The sequence below is a fragment of the Puma concolor genome, chromosome D4 (genome assembly GCF_028749965.1).
Source record: "Puma concolor isolate L17-30 chromosome D4, mPumCon1.1.hap2, whole genome shotgun sequence".
NCBI classification, from domain to species: domain Eukaryota; kingdom Metazoa; phylum Chordata; class Mammalia; order Carnivora; family Felidae; genus Puma; species Puma concolor.
In genome coordinates, this window is record NC_141679.1 from 32,917,977 (window position 1) to 32,936,239 (window position 18,263).

The 18,263-nt window shown below is 38.6% G+C and overlaps 1 protein-coding gene and 1 long non-coding RNA gene across 23 annotated transcripts in view; one reads left to right on the forward strand and one right to left on the reverse strand.

Moving 5' to 3' along the window:
* KDM4C (lysine demethylase 4C) overlaps positions 1 to 18,263 on the forward strand; it is a 440,224-nt gene that overhangs the window by 79,306 nt on the left and 342,655 nt on the right. For 20 of the 21 annotated variants that reach the window (XM_086685236.1, XM_086685237.1, XM_086685231.1 and 17 more), the window contains one exon: positions 8,733 to 8,926. The exons of the other annotated variant lie outside the window; for it this stretch is intronic. In XM_086685236.1, the coding sequence (XP_086541362.1) occupies positions 8,733 to 8,926 (194 nt within the window). The remainder of the gene's footprint in view (positions 1 to 8,732; positions 8,927 to 18,263) is intronic. 21 annotated transcript variants of the gene reach the window in all.
* Positions 1 to 18,263, reverse strand: part of LOC147574803 (uncharacterized) — a 68,409-nt gene that overhangs the window by 16,255 nt on the left and 33,891 nt on the right. For both annotated transcript variants that reach the window (XR_015243541.1, XR_015243542.1), the window contains exon 4: positions 6,363 to 6,479. This is a non-coding gene — a long non-coding RNA (uncharacterized LOC147574803). The remainder of the gene's footprint in view (positions 1 to 6,362; positions 6,480 to 18,263) is intronic.

The window sequence follows — 18,263 nt, forward strand, 5'->3', positions numbered from 1 at the left end:
CACCCAGGTGCCCCTCAATTCAGTGTATTTAAAGTTAATTGAAGTTGATATCAAAAATTTTAGAGATAGGTTTATTTACAGTGTCTTTTAGTGAACAAAGATTTTAATGTAATTGATTTTACATCAATTTACATGTACTGCACCGTGTGTTTAATGTCTTAAATTTTATCTTCTGGTTAACTACCTCTCTTGTTTAACCCTTTCATTGAGTTTTTAGTTTAGTAATGACGTATTTCATTTCTGGAAGTCTACCCCTTCCTCCCAGATCTGACTCGTCATTCCAAATAGTTTATTTTATGAGCTTATCTTTGTGATTCCATATTTTATTTTTTTAAATATTTCATGTTCTTTAGTGTCTCTCTGGTAATTCTAATGTCAACTACCTTTGGTGGGGGCTGGTTCTAAATGCTTTGTCAGTTGTTTTTGCTAGCTTTTTCCAGTGTTGCCTTGCTTCCCTGTGTGTATAGAGATCTTTGGTTGTATGCTTTGACTTGATCTTAATTTGTGAAAAATTTATAGATCTAAATGGAGGTTGCTTTTCTCCCAAGAGGATTGGGGTTGCTTCTGTGTGGAACCAAAGACACATTAACCTCAAACCCTTAATGGTCCACACTCAATTCAGGAGTCCAAAGCTCTCTGCAATCTTTTATTTGACTGGACATTTCTCTCTTTTTTTTCTCTGCCCTCCTTCTCATATTCATAATTACCTTTTTATAAGGTGAACAGCCTGCCTTTTTTTTATGGCATTTTGTTGCAGAATTTTAATTTATTTGTTTATCTTTTAAAAAATTTATTTGTTTAAATTCAAGTAAGTTAACTACAGTGTACTATTGGTTTCAGGAGTAGATCCCAGTGATTCATCACTTACATATAACGCCCAGCGCTGTACCAACTAGTACCCTCCTTAATGTCCTTCACCCATTTAGCCTATCCACCTACACACTTCCCTTCCAGCAACCTCAGTTTGTTTTCTGTATTTAAGAGTCTCTTATAGTTTTCCTCCCTCTCTGTTTTTATTTTATTTTTCCTTCCCTTCTTCTATGTTCATCTATTCGGTTTCTTAATTTCCATATCTGAGTGAAATCATATGATACTTGTCTTTCTGTGACTGACTTATTTCACTTAGCATAATACACTCTAGTTCTATCCATGTTGTTGCACATGGCACCAGAAATTCTTTTGGGTCACTGAGTAATATTCCATTGCATATATATGTATATATACCACATCTTCTTTAGCTATTCATCAGTCGATGGACATTTGGGCTCTTTCCATACTTTGGCTATTGTTGAAAGTGTTGCTATAAACACTGGGGTGCATGTGTCCCTTCGAAACAGCATTTTTGTGTCCTTTGGATAAACATCTAAGTAGTGCAATTGCTGTGTTATGGGGTAGTTCTAGTTTTAATTTTTTAAGGAACCTCCATAGTGTTTTCCAGAGTGACTGCACCAGTTTGCATTCTCACCAACAGTGCCAAAGGGTTCCCCTTACTCTGCATCCTTACCAACATCTGTTGTTTCCTGTTGTTAATACTAACCATTCTGACAGGTGTGAAGTGGTATATCACTGTAGTTTTGGTTTGTGTTTCCTTGATGAGGAGTCATGTTGAGCATCTTTTCCTGTGTGTTTTAGCCATCTGGATGTCTTCTTTGGATAAGTGTCTGTTCATGTCTTCTGCCCATTTCTTCAATGGGTTGTGTTTTAGTTGTTGAGTTTGTTTCGAAACTTGTTCTACATTGGTTATTGTCTAGACTTTTATTTTTATGTATGTATGTATGTATGTATGTATGTATGTTTATTTTTGAGAGAGAGAGAGAGAGACAGAGCATGAGCAGCGGAGGGGCAGAGGGAGAGGGTGACACAGAATCCGAAGCAGGCTTCAGGCTCTGAATGGTCAGCACAGAGTCCAGTGTGGGGCTCACCTCAGCAAGTGCACTCCTTAATCCCCATCACCTATTTTGCTCATCCCCCACCAGTCTTCCCCCTGGTAACCGTCAATTTGTTCTCTATAGTTAAGGGTCGGTTTCTTGGCTTGCCTCTCTCTCTCCTTTTATTCCCCTTTCCTCGTTTATTTCTTTTTAAAAAAATTTTTACTGTTTATTTAGTTTTGAGAGAGAGAGAGAGAGAGACAGACAGACAGATTGTGAGCTGGGAAGGGGCAGAGAGAGGGAGACACAGGATCTGAAGCAAATTCCAGGCTCTGAGCTGTCAGCACAGAGCCTGATGCGGGGCTTGAACTCACAAGCTGCGAGATCATGACCTGAGCCAAAGTTGGATGCTCAACTGACTGAGCCACCCAGGCGCCCATTTGTTTTATTTCCTAAATTCCATATATGAGTGAATTCATATGGTATTTGTCTTCTCTGCCTGACTTATTTTGCTTAGCATAATACTTTCTAGCTTCTTCCATGTCCTTGCAAATGGCACGATTTCATTCTTTTTCATGGTCAGGTAATATTCCATTATGTATGTATGTATATATATATATATATACACACACACATACATATATACACACACACACACACACACACATATATTATATATATACATATATACATACCACATCTTCTTCTTTTAACTTTTTAAAAAATTTTATTTATTTATTTTGAGAGAGAGAGAGAGAGAGCCAGCAGGGGAGGGCAGAGAGAGAGACAGAGGGTCCGAAGCAGGCTCTACACTGACTGATATGGGACTTGGACTCACGAACCGTGAGATCATGACCTGAGTCAAAGTTGGATACTCAATCGACTGAGCCACCCAGGCACCCCATATATCATGTCTTCTTTATACACTCATTATTCGATGGGCACTTGGGCTGTTTCCGTAATTTAGCTATTATTGATAATGCTGTTATAAACATGGGGGTGCATGTATCCCTTTGAATTAGTATTTTTGTATTCTTTGGGTAAATACCTAGCAGTGTAATTGCTGGATCATAGGGTAGTTCTATTTTAACTTTTTGAGGAAAGGGGGTCTGTTTTAAAACTAATAAGTTTAGGGGCACCTGGGTGGCTCAGTTGGTAAAGTGTCCAACGCTTGATTTAGGCTCAGGTCATGATCTCATGGTTCGTAAGGAGATTGAGTCCTGCATTGGGCTCTGCTCTGGTAGCACAGAGCCTGCTTGGGATTCTTTCTCTCCTTCTCTCTACTCCTTCCCCACTCTCTCTCAAACTTAAAAAAATTAAAACGAATAAGTTTAGAGATGTGAGACGTTTTTATGGAAAGGAAGAAACAAAAAGAGCTACAGTGTCACACACTGTAATTAATTTTAAAGCAGAATGAATTTCATTTGGGTGTAATTCATTTTTATTGTGTAAAGATCTGAAGGAAATCCTCAGTCTGTTTTAAAATGTGGACCATGAGCTTTCATTTTAGTTATGGAAAGGTACAATTTTCACTCATTACTGTGTAAAATGGATTGAAGTTTGAATTCTTTAAAGCACTAACCAAGTTTTATTTTTCTTTCCCCATGTGCATTACCTTTGAAACTTCAAGGGCTTGTTAAAGCCATATAAATTAGTGGCAGTAATTTACATTAGCGTATCTCTAAGTTCCTGGTGAATTAGTGGAGATTGGTGCCTGGTCTTTTGTTAGGTGTTGGCCAGACTGTGATAGGGTCATTAAAAGGGATGGTAAAAGCCTAATGAGGAAGAGCATACTCTTTTAAAAAATGCTTAAAATTTAGTATTTTTATTTAATTGGTTTAAGTAAAAATATCTAAAAAAAAAAAATACCTCACTGTAATGTCCTATGAGAAACAGTATGTAATAATACTGAGTTATAAAAATGGGACCAGCTCCGCTATTTCTCAAGGGATTGATTATAAAGAATTATGATTCACTAGACAGACAATACATCTACTACTGAGGAGACTGACTGGACTAATTTTCAAACAAGGAGGCCTGTTAAATTATTGAGTATCTTGCTTCCAACTGTAAAATGAGGGTGTTTTGCCTCTGTTTTGCTAGCATGGGGATTATCCCAGTGCATTTTAGGTCTCTGCATTAATAAAATAATTACCAAGTACCTGTACAGTGTCAGAACTTGGTACTAGTTTTTTGGTAGATGTCAGATATAAAGAATATGTTATTTTTCCTTTTATCAAAACTTGTTTATTAATTTTTAAAATACATTTTGCATACATTGCTTTGTTCTTAATAATTTGATGAGGGATGTTATTAGGTGTAAAAGATGTCCCCAGTTCTGCAGTTGGTAGACTTTGAGAGAGGGGATTTAAATAGGTGCTAGCTATGTCAGCTCTTGTAAAGACCAAGAGCACAACATCCAGTTATAACTCAATGACGTTTCTGTGTCAGAATACCGTAATTTGATTTCTCTGTATTTTTATTTAAAAATTTTTTTTAATGTTTTTATTTATTTTTGAGAGAGAGAAACAGAGCACGAGTGGGGGAGGGGCAGAGAGAGAGGGAGACACAGAATCCGAAGCAGGCTTCAGGCTCTGAGCTGTCAGCACAGAGCCCGTTGAGGGCCTTGAACTCGTGAACCGTGAGATCATGACCTGAGCTGAAGTTGGATGCTTAACCAACTGAGCCACCCAGGTGCCCCTGTATTTTTTTTTTTTTTAATAACCTCATTTGAATCAGGGGCAGACCTGAAAACGTTAGAATCTTTAATAATTCTTTCAGTATTTTCTCAGTCTTATAGCTTCTAGGTGGTGATTCTTATTTTTTTAATAGTTGGGTTTTTGAATAGAATGATATTTTCCCCTTATAATTCTTACATTTCAGAAATTTTTGTTGGTCATTGTGAATCCAGCTTAGAGTGGGGCATATGCCACTGAAACTCAGGAGAAAGATTGGGGGCTCATAATATTGTTTGGAAAGTAGCCCCATTGGGATAACATTGAAGGTGTTGAGGATAATGGCAGGAGATGGGGGGTAGGGAGAGAAACATGTGGTTGGATATTGACAATTTTGAGGACAGAATATAGAGTGATGGCAATGAAGATGTGGAAAGCCCTAAATGAGAGAGTGCCAGGTTAATGATTTAGGACTAATTTTGGAGAACAAGGGCTTTATGGTGAATTATTTCAGAAAACATGACAGACACAGGGTAAGAAGACAAACGGAGCAGGAGAGGGCCCAGGAAGCTGACTGGATGGGGTGATTGGAGTGGAGGGAGTGGGGATCTGACAGGAAATGTCTGCCCCAGTGGAGGTCAAGTGAATGACAAATATTGCTCAAGCACCTGCAGAACATTGTGTGGAGAGCTTTTTTTGAGGGGGATGGAATCTCAGAAGAGGCATTTGTCTATGAACTTGGGCTGGTGTTCAGACTTTCTGCTAAGACTCATTAGCTGTAAGCTTTGAATAGTTGGGCAAATTCTGACCTGTTATTGTTTGTATCTAGGGTCTTTCTGAAGACTGCTTTTATAGTAAATGAGTTCTGTTACCACTCCCACAAGTAAAACAGGCTTGCATTTTAAGCCTTACTAGTGTTTGTGTCGGATGGCTGTACCCGTGGGTGGGAATAATGGGAGCTTTATATGTTTGCCTGTCCTGAATTTTAGCTCCTTGGATATTTGTTGAGGAGGCTGAGAGAAGGGGATGATACATTGTATTTTAAGATGATCAGAACTGGAAGCATAGAGTTTAGAAATGATGGCTCAGGAGTCAGATTTAGGTTTATCTTTGCCACCTACTACTAGCTAGGAGTATTAGTTTTTCCATTTGTTCATTTGGGTATAATGTTACCTATTTTACAGGATTGTTTTGAATAGGTATAGTGTGTATGTATGTGCAGTATAATGGGGTAGAGTATGGCACAACAACTTATGTAAATGACAGACTAGATGTTCTCCTTGTCTAAATCTGGACTCTTAAGTGTTTCAGCAGAGCCTGTCTTTGGTGGTGGTTAGTTCAGTCAATAGTAGAGAACACAAATTGGAGAAGGAATTTTGAAGCAGTAAGATTTATTTTTAGTCTCCATTATACCAGTTACTCTTAATATTTTAATACGCTCTTTAATTGAAATGATATGACTTTTTATTTTAGCAAAATAAATTAGGTTTCAGCATCGTGGTAACCTTGGCCTTACCTAGAAGAAAGTGCTGCAAACATGTTATTTGCCCACTAATGGAAAGAACCAGTAGTGAATTTCACAGAACTTTTTTTTTTTTTTAATCACTTATCTCCTTGTTGTTTTGGAGGCTTGCCAGTAAGATATACTACAGAATAGTGGAGGTGTTCATTTCGTAGGTTCTAAGAAATAATAAGTGTTATTCCCAAAGGCTTTGTGTCCTTTAGACCATTCAGTACTCTGAGTAACTCTGGGAAGTGCTGCAGCTCTCATGTTTTCTCAAAGACAGACGGAAGCTCAGGAAATCTCAGTGATTTTTACCTTGGTCAGTGGCAGAGCTGGGGCCATAATCTGGGTCTTCTCTCAGCACGCTTTCTCTACCTTTTCCTCTCAGACCTGCATGTCGAGGGATGTCAAGGGATTCAGCCTTAGTTATTTCTGAAAGATAATGGCAGAAATAAAGATAAGAATTCCCCAAATGTAGGAATTTCAGAGAAATAGTTTGTTTGTAAATTCGCAAGCTCATTCAGTTTAAAATGATTTCTATAATATGTTGCTCATTTATTACTTCAGATTCATTGCCTCAGTAATGACTTTCAAATAGGAATCTATTATTAGAGTGATTGGGCTGAGGTCTGATTGGACTAGAGTTAAGAGGCTGCATCACTATAAATAGAGTGAGATAAAACATTTTATAGAATTTGATTTAATTTTTATGAAGTCTCATAAATTGGAACCTAGGATTTTCTCTAAAAGGATACTAGTTTTGACCAATTTCCAAATAGCAGACTTAACACTGTGGAGTTTTAAGCTGTAGATAGAGTGGCTGCTTAGGGAAATTTGGGAATTAAATTATTTCCCTTGGGACTTTTAATTATGTTACCTGAGGCAGAGCTTCATTAACTGCTGCATCAATAATTTTGCTAACCCAAAGCTTGAGGAAGTAAGATTAGTACACTGATTAGAGAATAATCTAGAGACCATATTAAAACAGAACAACCCTGAAAATTTTTAGTGGATAAGGGAGATCTGTGTGGTCATTGGCATAGTTATTGGAGAAGGCCTTACTGTTATACAGAAATGCATTTAATGCCCCTCTTTAATAGCATCATAAGGAGATTGAAATGGATTTACAAGCATTGCAGTTTCCTCATGATTTCATAGGAATGATCCCAATATCTGATGTTTATGTGTGGTTATGAGAAAGGCATATAGTAAAAATACATAGTTTGTAAAGATTTTAAGCAGTTATGAGTTATAATTGAATAATTGGTAAGTTCTAAGAAAACTAGAATCTTTTCCTATCACCAAAACTCTGGTATCAGTGATTCTATCCTTTTCTCTGTATCATCACCATTATTGGTATAAAACTATATTATTCCAGCAGTTTTACTAAAGTCTGGATAAGAATTTTTTTTATTATTCTGTGTTTAAAATTTGCCATCGACATAAGAAGTTAATATTTATGCAGCCACTCTGGAAAACAGTGTGCAGGTTCCTCAAAAAATTAAAAATAGATCTACCCTATGACCCAGCAATAGCACTGCTAGGAATTTACCCATGGGATACAGGAGTACTGATGCATAGGGGCGCTTGTACCCCAAGGTTTATAGCAGCACTGTCAACAATAGCCAAATTATGCAAAGAGCCTAAATGTCCATCAACTGATGAATGGATAAAGAAATTGTGGTTTATATACACAATGGAGTACTACCTGGCCATGAGAAAGAATGAAATATGGCCTTTTGTAACAACGTGGATGGAACTGGAGAGCGTTATGCTAAGCGAAATAAATCATACAGAGAAAGACAGATATCATATGTTTTCACTCTTATGTGGATCCTGAGAAACTTAACAGAAGACCATGGGGGAGGGGAAGGGGAAAAAAAAGTTAGAGAGGGAGGGAGCCAAACCATAAGAGACTCTTAAAACCTGAGAATAAACTGAGGGTTGATGGGGGGTAGGAGGGAAGGGAGGGTGGGTGATGGGCATTGAGGAGGGCAGCTGTTGGTATGAGCACTGGGTGTCGTATGGAAACCAATTTGACAATAAATTTTATATAGAAAGAATAATATTTAGTTGAAGGAGCAGTAAAAGCACAATGATCTGTGGTTTAGAAGTGCTAAGAATTTTTCCCATAATTATAGTGGAATTTTTAGGAAATAATGTGTCACATGCTAAAGTTGAAATGCATAGGGATGAGAGTGGGAAGGCAGAAGATATATTTTACTATTAGTATCTTGAGATGATGTCTGATGTTGAATATGACTTCTAAGCTAATGTACAAATAAATAATTTAAAAAGAAAAAACTACCCCCACCCTCAAAGAAAAGGTGTGCCAAAAATGGAAAGCACACTTCAGACCATAGTCTTTGAAGCAATGATTTTTTGCTAACAATAACTGAGGGGTGGAGCCTTAACTTATACTTCCATTTGGAGTCAGGAATTTTATTGGTATACTTTCATACTAATGTTCATATAGAACCATATTATGCTAGTAGTAATCTTTGATCTTTAATAATTGATATATACATACATATATTACCTGAATAATGATTGCTTTATTTTTCATTTCTCAGTCAATATAAGTGTACAGTATGATAATTTTGGCACATGACAGTTTGATTAATAAATGCTATTTTTATTAGTTTATTAACATTTGATTTTTTTTCCTCTTTCTCCTGGTTCCAGGGTGTGGATGAATGGAACATAGCTCGCCTAAATACGGTCTTGGATGTGGTTGAGGAAGAGTGCGGTATTTCTATTGAGGGTGTAAACACCCCTTATCTCTATTTTGGCATGTGGAAGACCACATTCGCGTGGCACACCGAGGATATGGACCTCTACAGCATTAATTATCTCCACTTTGGAGAGCCCAAGTCTTGGCAAGTTTCATGTTTAATATTCATTTGCTTAGGAGTTTTGAAATTTGGGTAATATGAACCTACTGAAGAGGATTTTTTCGTTTTATCTGGTGAATTCAGATTTATATGAGGTGAAATTTTTTGAGTGTAATAATTGATTATTTTCCACTCTGCCCATGGTTTTACTCAAAACCGTAAAGCTAGTGGTGACTTGTGTATCTAAAGTGGCTTGCATAGCATTTTGTGGGCCATGGGTTGATAGATACTGTAGTCTTGAAGAATTTGTTAGGCATTATTACTTTTTTGAGCATTTGTTAGAAGGTATGCAGGAAATAGTTAAGAGTGAAAGTTGACCTCATGGATGTGGAGTATCCGGTAATCTTAATGATCTTCTGGTCCAGCCTTTTCTAAATAAATGACTAGTTTAGGAGAGGAGGGATGAATTCAGGAAGCCTATCATCGCTCTTTGGGTGATGGGCATGGGGAAAAGAATGCCATTGTTAATACGTGTTCTTAACTAGCAGTTTCCTGTGTTTGTGAGCCTCTTTCCTCATATTTCTGAGCAACGACTTACAGATGTACTACTTTGTAAAATACATCATGTAGTACACACATATGTAATCGTTAGTTTGTCAGTCACCCTGGCCAATTTCATGTTTTGAACTTGTTTTTGTGGGTTTTAGTCTTAGGGGAGTTTAAGCATCAATTCTATTTTCTGTAATACATGGACATGCAGGAAAACACAGAAGCATACAAAGCGTCACCTTGACCAACCCAGGGAAGATAATGTTTCTGATGGATGTGAACATGATAGGATGCTCTTCAGGTGTTCGTGTCAGCCCAGTAGCTTTCTTGCCTCCAAGTTAAAGATAATGGTCTGTTTTCAAGTTCTCCTGCTGATTAAATATTGAGATGCAGTTATTTGGGGATAATCTCCACACCCATTTTGCCATTATTACTTGTCTTTGAGGTTTTATCATTTGGTGAGATGTGAAGTTGTAAGCTTTCTCCAAAAAACTCAAATATAGCAAAAATTGCTAATGATCAAAAATGGCATTTAATTGGAAGGCAAGTTTTAGGTGGAAGAGGAAAGTTCTTAGGACATACAAGAAAAATTCAGACAGTTCTGATTTGTTGTGTTCTGATTTGTTGTTAAGGAGTCCCTTAACTCCACAACAAAAGTTAGGGGAAAGGCTGTTTAACTTTTTTTTTCTTAATAGGAAATTTATTATCAAATTGGTTTCCATACAACAACCAGTGCTCATCCCAACAGCTGCCCTCCTCAATGCCCATCACCCACCTTCCCTTTCCTCCCACCCCCCATCAACCCTCAGTTTATTCTCAGGTTTTAAGAGTCTCTTATGGTTTGGCTCCCTCCCTCTCTAACTTTTTGTCCCCCTTCCTCTCCCCCATGGTCTTCTGTTAAGTTTCTCAGGATCCACATAGGAGTGAAAACATATGGTATCTGTCTTTCTCTGTATGACTTACTTTACTTAGCATAACACTCTCCAGTTCCATCCACATTGCTATAAAAGGCCATATTTCATTCTTTCTCAGGGCTACGTAGTATTCCATTGTATACATAAACCAGAACTTCTTTTTTTTTTTTTTTTTACTTTTATTTATTTATTTATTTATTTATTTTTTTATTTATATATGAAATTTATTGTCAAATTGGTTTCCATACAACACCCAGTGCTCATCCCAAAAGGTGCCCTCCTCAATACCCATCACCCACCCTCTCCTCCCTCCCACCCCCCACCAACCCTCAGTTTGCTCTCAGTTCTCAACAGTCTCTTATGCTTTGGCTCTCTCCCACTCTAACCTCTTTTTTTTCCTTCCCCTCCCCCATGGGTTCCTGTTAAAGAACTTCTTTATCCATTCATCAGTTGATGGACATTTAGGCTCTTTCCATAATTTGGCTATTGTAGAAAGTGCTGCTATAAACATTGGGGTAAAAGTGCCCCTATGCATCAGTACTCCTGTATCCCTTGGGTAAATTCCTAGCAGTGCTATTGCTGGGTCATAGGGTAGATCTATTTTTAATTTGTTGAAAACCTGCACACTGTTTTCCAGAGCGGCTGCACCAGTTTGCATTCCCGCCAACAGTGCAAGAGGGTTCCCGTTTCTCCACATCCTCTCCAGCATCTATAGTCTCCTGATTTGTTCATTTTGGCCACTCTGTCTGGCATGAGGTGGTATCTCAGTGTGGTTTTGATTTGTATTTCCCTGATGAGGAGTGATGTTGAGCATCTTTTCATGTGCCTGTTGGCCATCTGGATGTCTTCTTTAGAGAAGTGTCTATTCATGTTTTCTGCCCATTTCTTCACTGGATTATTTGTTTTTCGGGTGTGGAGTTTGGTGAGTTCTTTATAGATTTTGGATACTAGCCCTTTGTCCGATATGTCATTTGCAAATATCTTTTCCCATTCCGTTGGTTGCCTTTTAGTTTTGTTGATCGTTTCCTTTGCAGTGCAGAAGCTTTTTATCTTCATGAGTTCCCAATAGTTCACTTTTGCTTTTAATCCCCTTGCCTTTGGAGATGTGTCAAGTAAGAAATTGCTGTGGCTGAGGCCAGAGAGGTTTTCTCCTGCTTTCTCCTCTAGGGTTTTGATGGTTTCCTGCCTCACATTCAGGTCCTTTATCCATTTTGAGTTTATTTCTGTGAATAGTGTAAGAAAGTGGTCTAGTTTCATCCTTCTGCATGTTGCTGTCTAGTTCTCCCAGTACCATTTGTTAAAGAGACTGTCTTTTTTCCATTGGATATTCTTTCCTGCTTTGTCAAAGATTAGTTGGCCATACTTTTGTGGGTCCAATTCTGGAGTCTCTATTCTATACCATTGGTCTATGTGTCTGTTTTTGTGCCAATACCATGCTGTCTTGATGATAACAACTTTGTAGTAAAGGCTAAAGTCTGGGATTGTGATGCCTCCCACTTTGGTTTTCTTCTTCAATATTACTTTGGCTATTCAGGGTCTTTTGTGGTTCCATATGGATTTTAGGATTGCTTGTTCTAGTTGCGAGAAGAATGCTCGTGCAATTTTGATTGGGATTGCATTGAATGTGTAGATTGCTTTGGGTAGTATTGACATTTTAACAATATTTATTCCAATCCATGAGTACGGGATGTTTTTCCATTTCTTTGTATCTTCTTCAATTTCCTTCATACGCTTTCTATAGTTTTCAGCATACAGACCTTTTACATCTTTGGTTAGGTTTATTCCTAGGCATTTTATGCTTCTTGGTGCAATTGTGAATGGGATCAGTTTCTCTATTTGTCTTTCTGTTGCTTCATTATTAGTGTGTAAGAATGCAACTGATTTCTGTACATTGATTTTGTATCCTGTGACTTTGCTGAATTCATGTGTAAGTTCTAGCAGACTTTTTGGTGGAGTCTATCGAGTTTCCAAGTATAATATCATGTCACCTGCAAAAGTGAAAGCTTGACCTCATCTTTGCCAATTTTGATGCCTTTGCTTTCCTTTTGTTGTCTGATTGCTGATGCTAGACCTTCCAACACTGTTAAACAACAGCGGTGTGAGTGGACATCCCTGTCCTGTTTCTGATCTCAGGGGGAAAGCTCTCAGTTTTTCCCCATTGAGGATGATATTAGCTGTGGGCTTTTCATAAATGGCTTTTATGATGTTTAAATATCTTCCTTCTATCCCGATTTTCTTGAGGGTTTTTATTAAGAAAGGATGCTGAATTTTGTCAAATGCTCTTTCTGCATCAGTTGACAAGATCATATGGTTTTTATCTTTCTTTTATTAATGTGATGTATCACATTGATTGATTTGCAAATATTGAACCAGCCCTGCATCCCAGGAATGAATCCCACTTGATCATGGTGAAAAATTCTTTTTATATGCTGTTGAATTCGATTTGCTAGTATCTTATTGAGAATTTTTGCATCCATATTCATCAGGGATATTGGCCTGTAGTTCTCTTTTTTTGCTGGGTCTCTGTCTGGTTTGGGAATCAAAGTAATGCTGGCTTCATAGAATGAGTCTGGAAGTTTTCCTTCCCTTTCTATTTTTTGGAACAGCTTGAGAAGGATAGGTATTATCTCTGCTTTAAATGTCTGGTAGAATTCCCCAGGGAAGCCATCTGGTCCTGGACTCTTATTTGTTGGGAGATTTTTGATAACTGATTCAGTTTCTTTGTTGGTTATGGGTCTGTTCAAATTTTCTATTTCTTCCTGTTTGGGTTTTTTTTTTTTTTTTTTTTTTCAACGTTTATTTATTTTTGGGACAGGGATAGACAGAGCATGAACAGGGGAGGGTCAGAGAGAGAGGGAGACAGAGAATCGGAAACAGGCTCCAGGCTCTGAGCCATCAGCCCAGAGCCTGACGCGGGGCTCGAACTCACGGACCGCAAGATCGTGACCTGGCTGAAGTCAGACGCTTAACCGACTGCGCCACCCAGGCGCCCCCCTGTTTGGGTTTTGAAAGTGTGTGGGTGCTTAGGAATTTGTCCATTTCTTCCAGGTTGTCCAGTTTGTTGGCATGTAATTTTTCATAGCATTCCCTGATAATTGCTTGTATTTCTGAGGGATTGGTTGTAATAATTCCATTTTCATTCATGATTTTACCTATTTGGGTCCTCTCCCTTTTCTTTTTGACAAGCCTGGCTAGAGGTTTATCAATTTTGTTTATTTTTTCTTTTTTTTTTTATTTTATTTTATTTTATTTTTTTTTCAATTTTGTTTATTTTTTCAAAAAACCAACTCTTGGTTTCATCGATCTGCTCTACCGGTTTTTTACATTCTATATTGTTTATTTCTGCTCTGAATGTTATTAATTCTCTTCTTCTGCTGGGTTTGGGGTGTCTTTTCTCTTCTGCTTCTATTTCCTTTAGGTGTGCTGTTAGATTTTGTATTTGGGATTTTTCTTGTTTCTTGAGATAGGCCTGGACTGCAATGTATTTTCCTCTCAAGACTGCCTTCGCTGCATTCCAAAGCATTTGGATTGTTGTATTTTCATTTTCATTTGTTTCCATATATTTTTAAATTTCTTCTCTAATTGTCTGGTTGACCCATTTATTCTTTAGTAGGATGTTCTTTAACCTCCATGCTTTTGGAGATTTTCCAGACTTTGTCCTGTGGTTGATTTCAAGTTTCATGGCATTGTGATCTGAAAGTGTTCATGGTATGATACTTATGAAGGGCTGTTTTGTGACCCAGTGTGTGATATATCTTGGAGAATGTTCCATGTGCACTCGAGAAGAAAGTATATTCTGTTATTTCAGGATGCAGAGTTATAAATATATCTGTCACATCCATCTCATCCAATGTATCATTCAGGGCCCTTATTTCTTTATTGATCCTGTGTCTAGATGATCTATCCATTGTTGTAAGTGGGGTATTAAAGTCCCCTGCAATTACCACATTCTTATCAATAAGGTTGCTTATGTTTGTGATTGTTTTATATATTTGGGGGCTCCTGTATTCGGCGCATAGACATTTATAATTGTTAGCTCTTCCTGATGGATAGACCCTGTAATATATAATGCTGTTCTTCATCTCTTGTTACAGCCTTTAATTTAAAGTCAGTTTGTCTGATATGAGTATGGCTATTCCAGCTTTCTTTTGACTTCCAGTAGCATGATAGATAGTTCTCCATGCCCTCACTTTCAATCTGAAGGTGTCCTCAGATCTAAAATCAGTCTCTTGTAGACAGCAAATAGATGGGTCTTGTTTTTATACATTCTGATACCCTATGTCTTTTGGTTGGAGCATTTAGTCCATTTAAATTCAGTGTTATCATTGAAAGATATGGGTTTAGAGTCATTGAGATGTCTGTAGGTTTCATGCTTGTAGTGGTGTCTCTGGTACTTTGTGGTCCTTGCAACATTTCACTCACAGAGTCCCCCTTAGGATCTCTTGTACGGCTGGTTTAGTGGTGATGAATTTCTTCAGTTTTTGTCTGTTTGGGAAAACCTTTATCTCTCCTTCTATTCTGAATGACGGACTTGCTGGATAAAGGATTCTTGGCTGCTTATTTTTTCTGTTCCTCACATTGATGATTTGCTGCCATTCCTTTCTGGCCTGCCAAGTTTCAGTAGATAAGTCTGCTACTACTCTTTTGTGTCTACCTTTGTAAGTTAGGTCCTGATTATCCCTAGCTGCTTTCAGGATTCTCTCTTCATCCTTGTATTTTGCCAGTTTCACTATGATATGTCTTGCAGAAGATCGATTCAAGTTACGTCTCAAGGGAGTTCTCTGTGCCTCTTGGATTTCAATGCCTGTTTCCTTCCCCAGATCAGGGAAGTTCTAAGCTATGATTTGTTCAAATACACCTTCAGCCCCTTTCTCTCTCTCTTCTTCTTCTGGAATTCCTATGATACGGATATTGTTCCATTTGATTGCATCACTTAGTTCTCTAATTCTCCCGGATTTTTTTTTTATCTCTCTTTTTCTCAGCTTCCTCTTTTTCCATAATTTTATCATCTAATTCACCTATTCTCTCCTCTGCCTCTTCAGTCCATGCTATGGCTACCTCCATTTTATTTTGCTCCTCATTTATAGCATTTTTAAGTTCCTCATGACTATTTTTTAGTCCCTTGATCTCTGTAGTAATAGATTCTCTGCTGTTCTCTATGCTTTTTTCAAGCCCAGCAGTTAATTTTATGACTATTATTCTAAATTCTTGTTCTGTTATATTGCTTAAATCAGTTTTGATCAATTCGTTAGCTGTTGCTAGTTCCTGGAGTTTCTTTTGAGGAGAATTCTTCCGTTTTGACGTTTTGGTTAGTCCCTGCAGTAACTCCAAACTGCAGGGCAGTTCCCCTGTGCTGTCCTGAGAAACTTGTGTTGGTGGGCAGGGTCACAGTCAGACCCCAACCCATGGCTGAGGCCACAGTCAGACTGGTGTGTACCTTATCTTCTCCTCTCCCAGGGGCAGGACTCACTGTGGAGTGGTGTGCCCCCTGTCTGGGCTGCTTGCACACTGCCAGGGTTGTGGTGCTGCTTCAATAGGATCTGGCCAAGGGCGTTTTAGATGGGGTGGATCTGAAAGGTGCACAGGGCCAGGAGGAGGTGGCTTACCTAGCTTTACCATGGGTGGTACCCTGCGGGAGGGGCCCTGCAGCACTGGGAGGGAGGTAGGCCCCTTTGGAGGGATGGATCCACAGAAGTATAGCATTGGGCATTTGCGCAGTGCAAGCCAGTTGGATGACAGGAACTGGTTCCCTTTGGAATTCCAGCTGGGGGATGGGAGAGGGAAATGGCGCTTGCCAGAGCCTTTGTTTCCCCACCAAGCTCTGTGTTTCTGGGGCTCAACAACTCTCTCTCCCGGCGTCGTCTCACCCTCTCTGCTCTCTGATAGCAGAGCTGTTGACTTTTAACATTCTAGGTGTTAAGTCCCACTGGCTGTCAGAACTCACGGAATCTGGCTCCTCCGCTTTTGGAAACCAGACTTCAGGGGCTCTGCCTTGCCCTGCAGACTGCTCCTCCACTGCCCTGGCTCCCTCCCGCCAGTCCGTGTAGCACGCACCACCTCTCCGCCCTTCCTACACTCTTCCGTGGGACTTTTGTCTACACTTGGCTCTGGAGAGTCTGTTCTGCTAGTCTTCTGGCTGTTTTCTGGGTTGTTTAGGCAGATGTGGGTGGAATCTAAGCAATCAGCAGGATGAGGTGAGCCCAGCATCCTTCTACGCCACCAACTTCTCCGGTTCATTTAACTTATTTTAAAGGTGTTTTATTTGCACATTTCATTTGATAAAGTCTTAGCATTCTGCTCTCTTAATGGAATAAATCAAAATCAAACAGTTTTAGCAGGTGGTCTAGGACCCAGAGAGGCTTTTGTGACAGAATGGTATGATGGGACTATTCATGACAGAGGTGTTTCCTCAGGGCTGGTTTTGAGCACATGCTTTAGATCCTGGGGGTTTCTGTCATATTTATTCAACACCACTGTAACGTCTCTTGGAATGTCATCCTTTAGTACTTTGGGGACTTAGCTTTGAGAGACTTGGAGAGATATATATATATTTTTTTTAATATTTTTTTCCAACGTTTATTTATTTTTTGGGACAGAGAGACACAGAGCATGAACGGGGGAGGGGCAGAGAGAGAGGGAGACACAGAATCGGAAACAGGCTCCAGGCTCTGAGCCATCAGCCCAGAGCCTGACGCGGGGCTCGAACTCACAGACCGCGAAATCGTGACCTGGCTGAAGTTGGATGCTTAACCGACTGCGCCACCCAGGCGCCCCATTGGAGAGATATTTTAAGGAATCCATAGGCATTTGGGCTGTTTCTCAACTGCATAGTTACCTCTGTGCTCTTTGTGACATTCACTTTTAGTGTGAACCAAATTAAATGAAATGGATAAATTCAACATGTTGGTAAAATCTAATGTATAGGCAACTATGTACTATATATTTTCCTTAAAAATCTGAAAAGCTAGTAGCAAAACTTTTCTGGAAGTGTTTTAGAAATCAGTTAATGAGAATGCCTGGAAACAATAATTTGAGATTTTCCTATTAGAGGAGTTTAGATGATATCTCTGCTTTCTTATCAAGAAAGATGATCTCCCCACCCTGTCTGGGGAACAGGATTATATTATCTCCTAAAGATCATTTAGGGGAGAGTATTCTGATCAGGGAGAAGACTGATTCTAGAGTCTTGGGTCTTTGTGAAAGAATACCACTGTTCATGAGTGATAATAATTATGCCCATTTTCAAAGAATTTCTTTCTGCCAGCATCTATATTTTCTGTAGTTAATTACTCTATTAGTTATTATAGACTCCATTATATGCATTAATGGTAGATTTATAATATCACTATTATCTTTAACCTTGACTATTTATAATGATAAAATAATAAAACACAACAGTGAGTTATGACTGCTAATCTACATTCCATTTTCTAAGATAACTACTGTAGGAAAAAAATTATATAAATGACTCTAAGGCTATTTCCTGACAGATTTATGAAAGATTATATTAGTTCAGCATAAATAATTTTGAGGTAAATTCTATTATTAAAATTCATTTTAGTACTCATCATAATACATGTTAAATGAGTTTTGAATGATGGTAGAAACAGTACAAATTCATGTAAATATTGGGAGGTGGACAGTGTCTGTTGGCAGAACTTAGACTCAAGGGACCAGCAATCTGGGCTCTAGTCCTTATTCTGCTGGTAACATTTGTGGCTTTGGCCAAATAACTGTACTTCTTTGGAGCTCAGTTTACTCACCCACAAAATGACAAGGTTAATCATGATAATCTCTGATGCTCTAATTCTGTGATTTGTGATCAGAACCATGGGAATATTTCTACTTACTCTGTCTATAAAATGAGAAGATGAGGAGGTGACATCAGGTTCTCTATGTGCATGTGTGTACATGTGCTG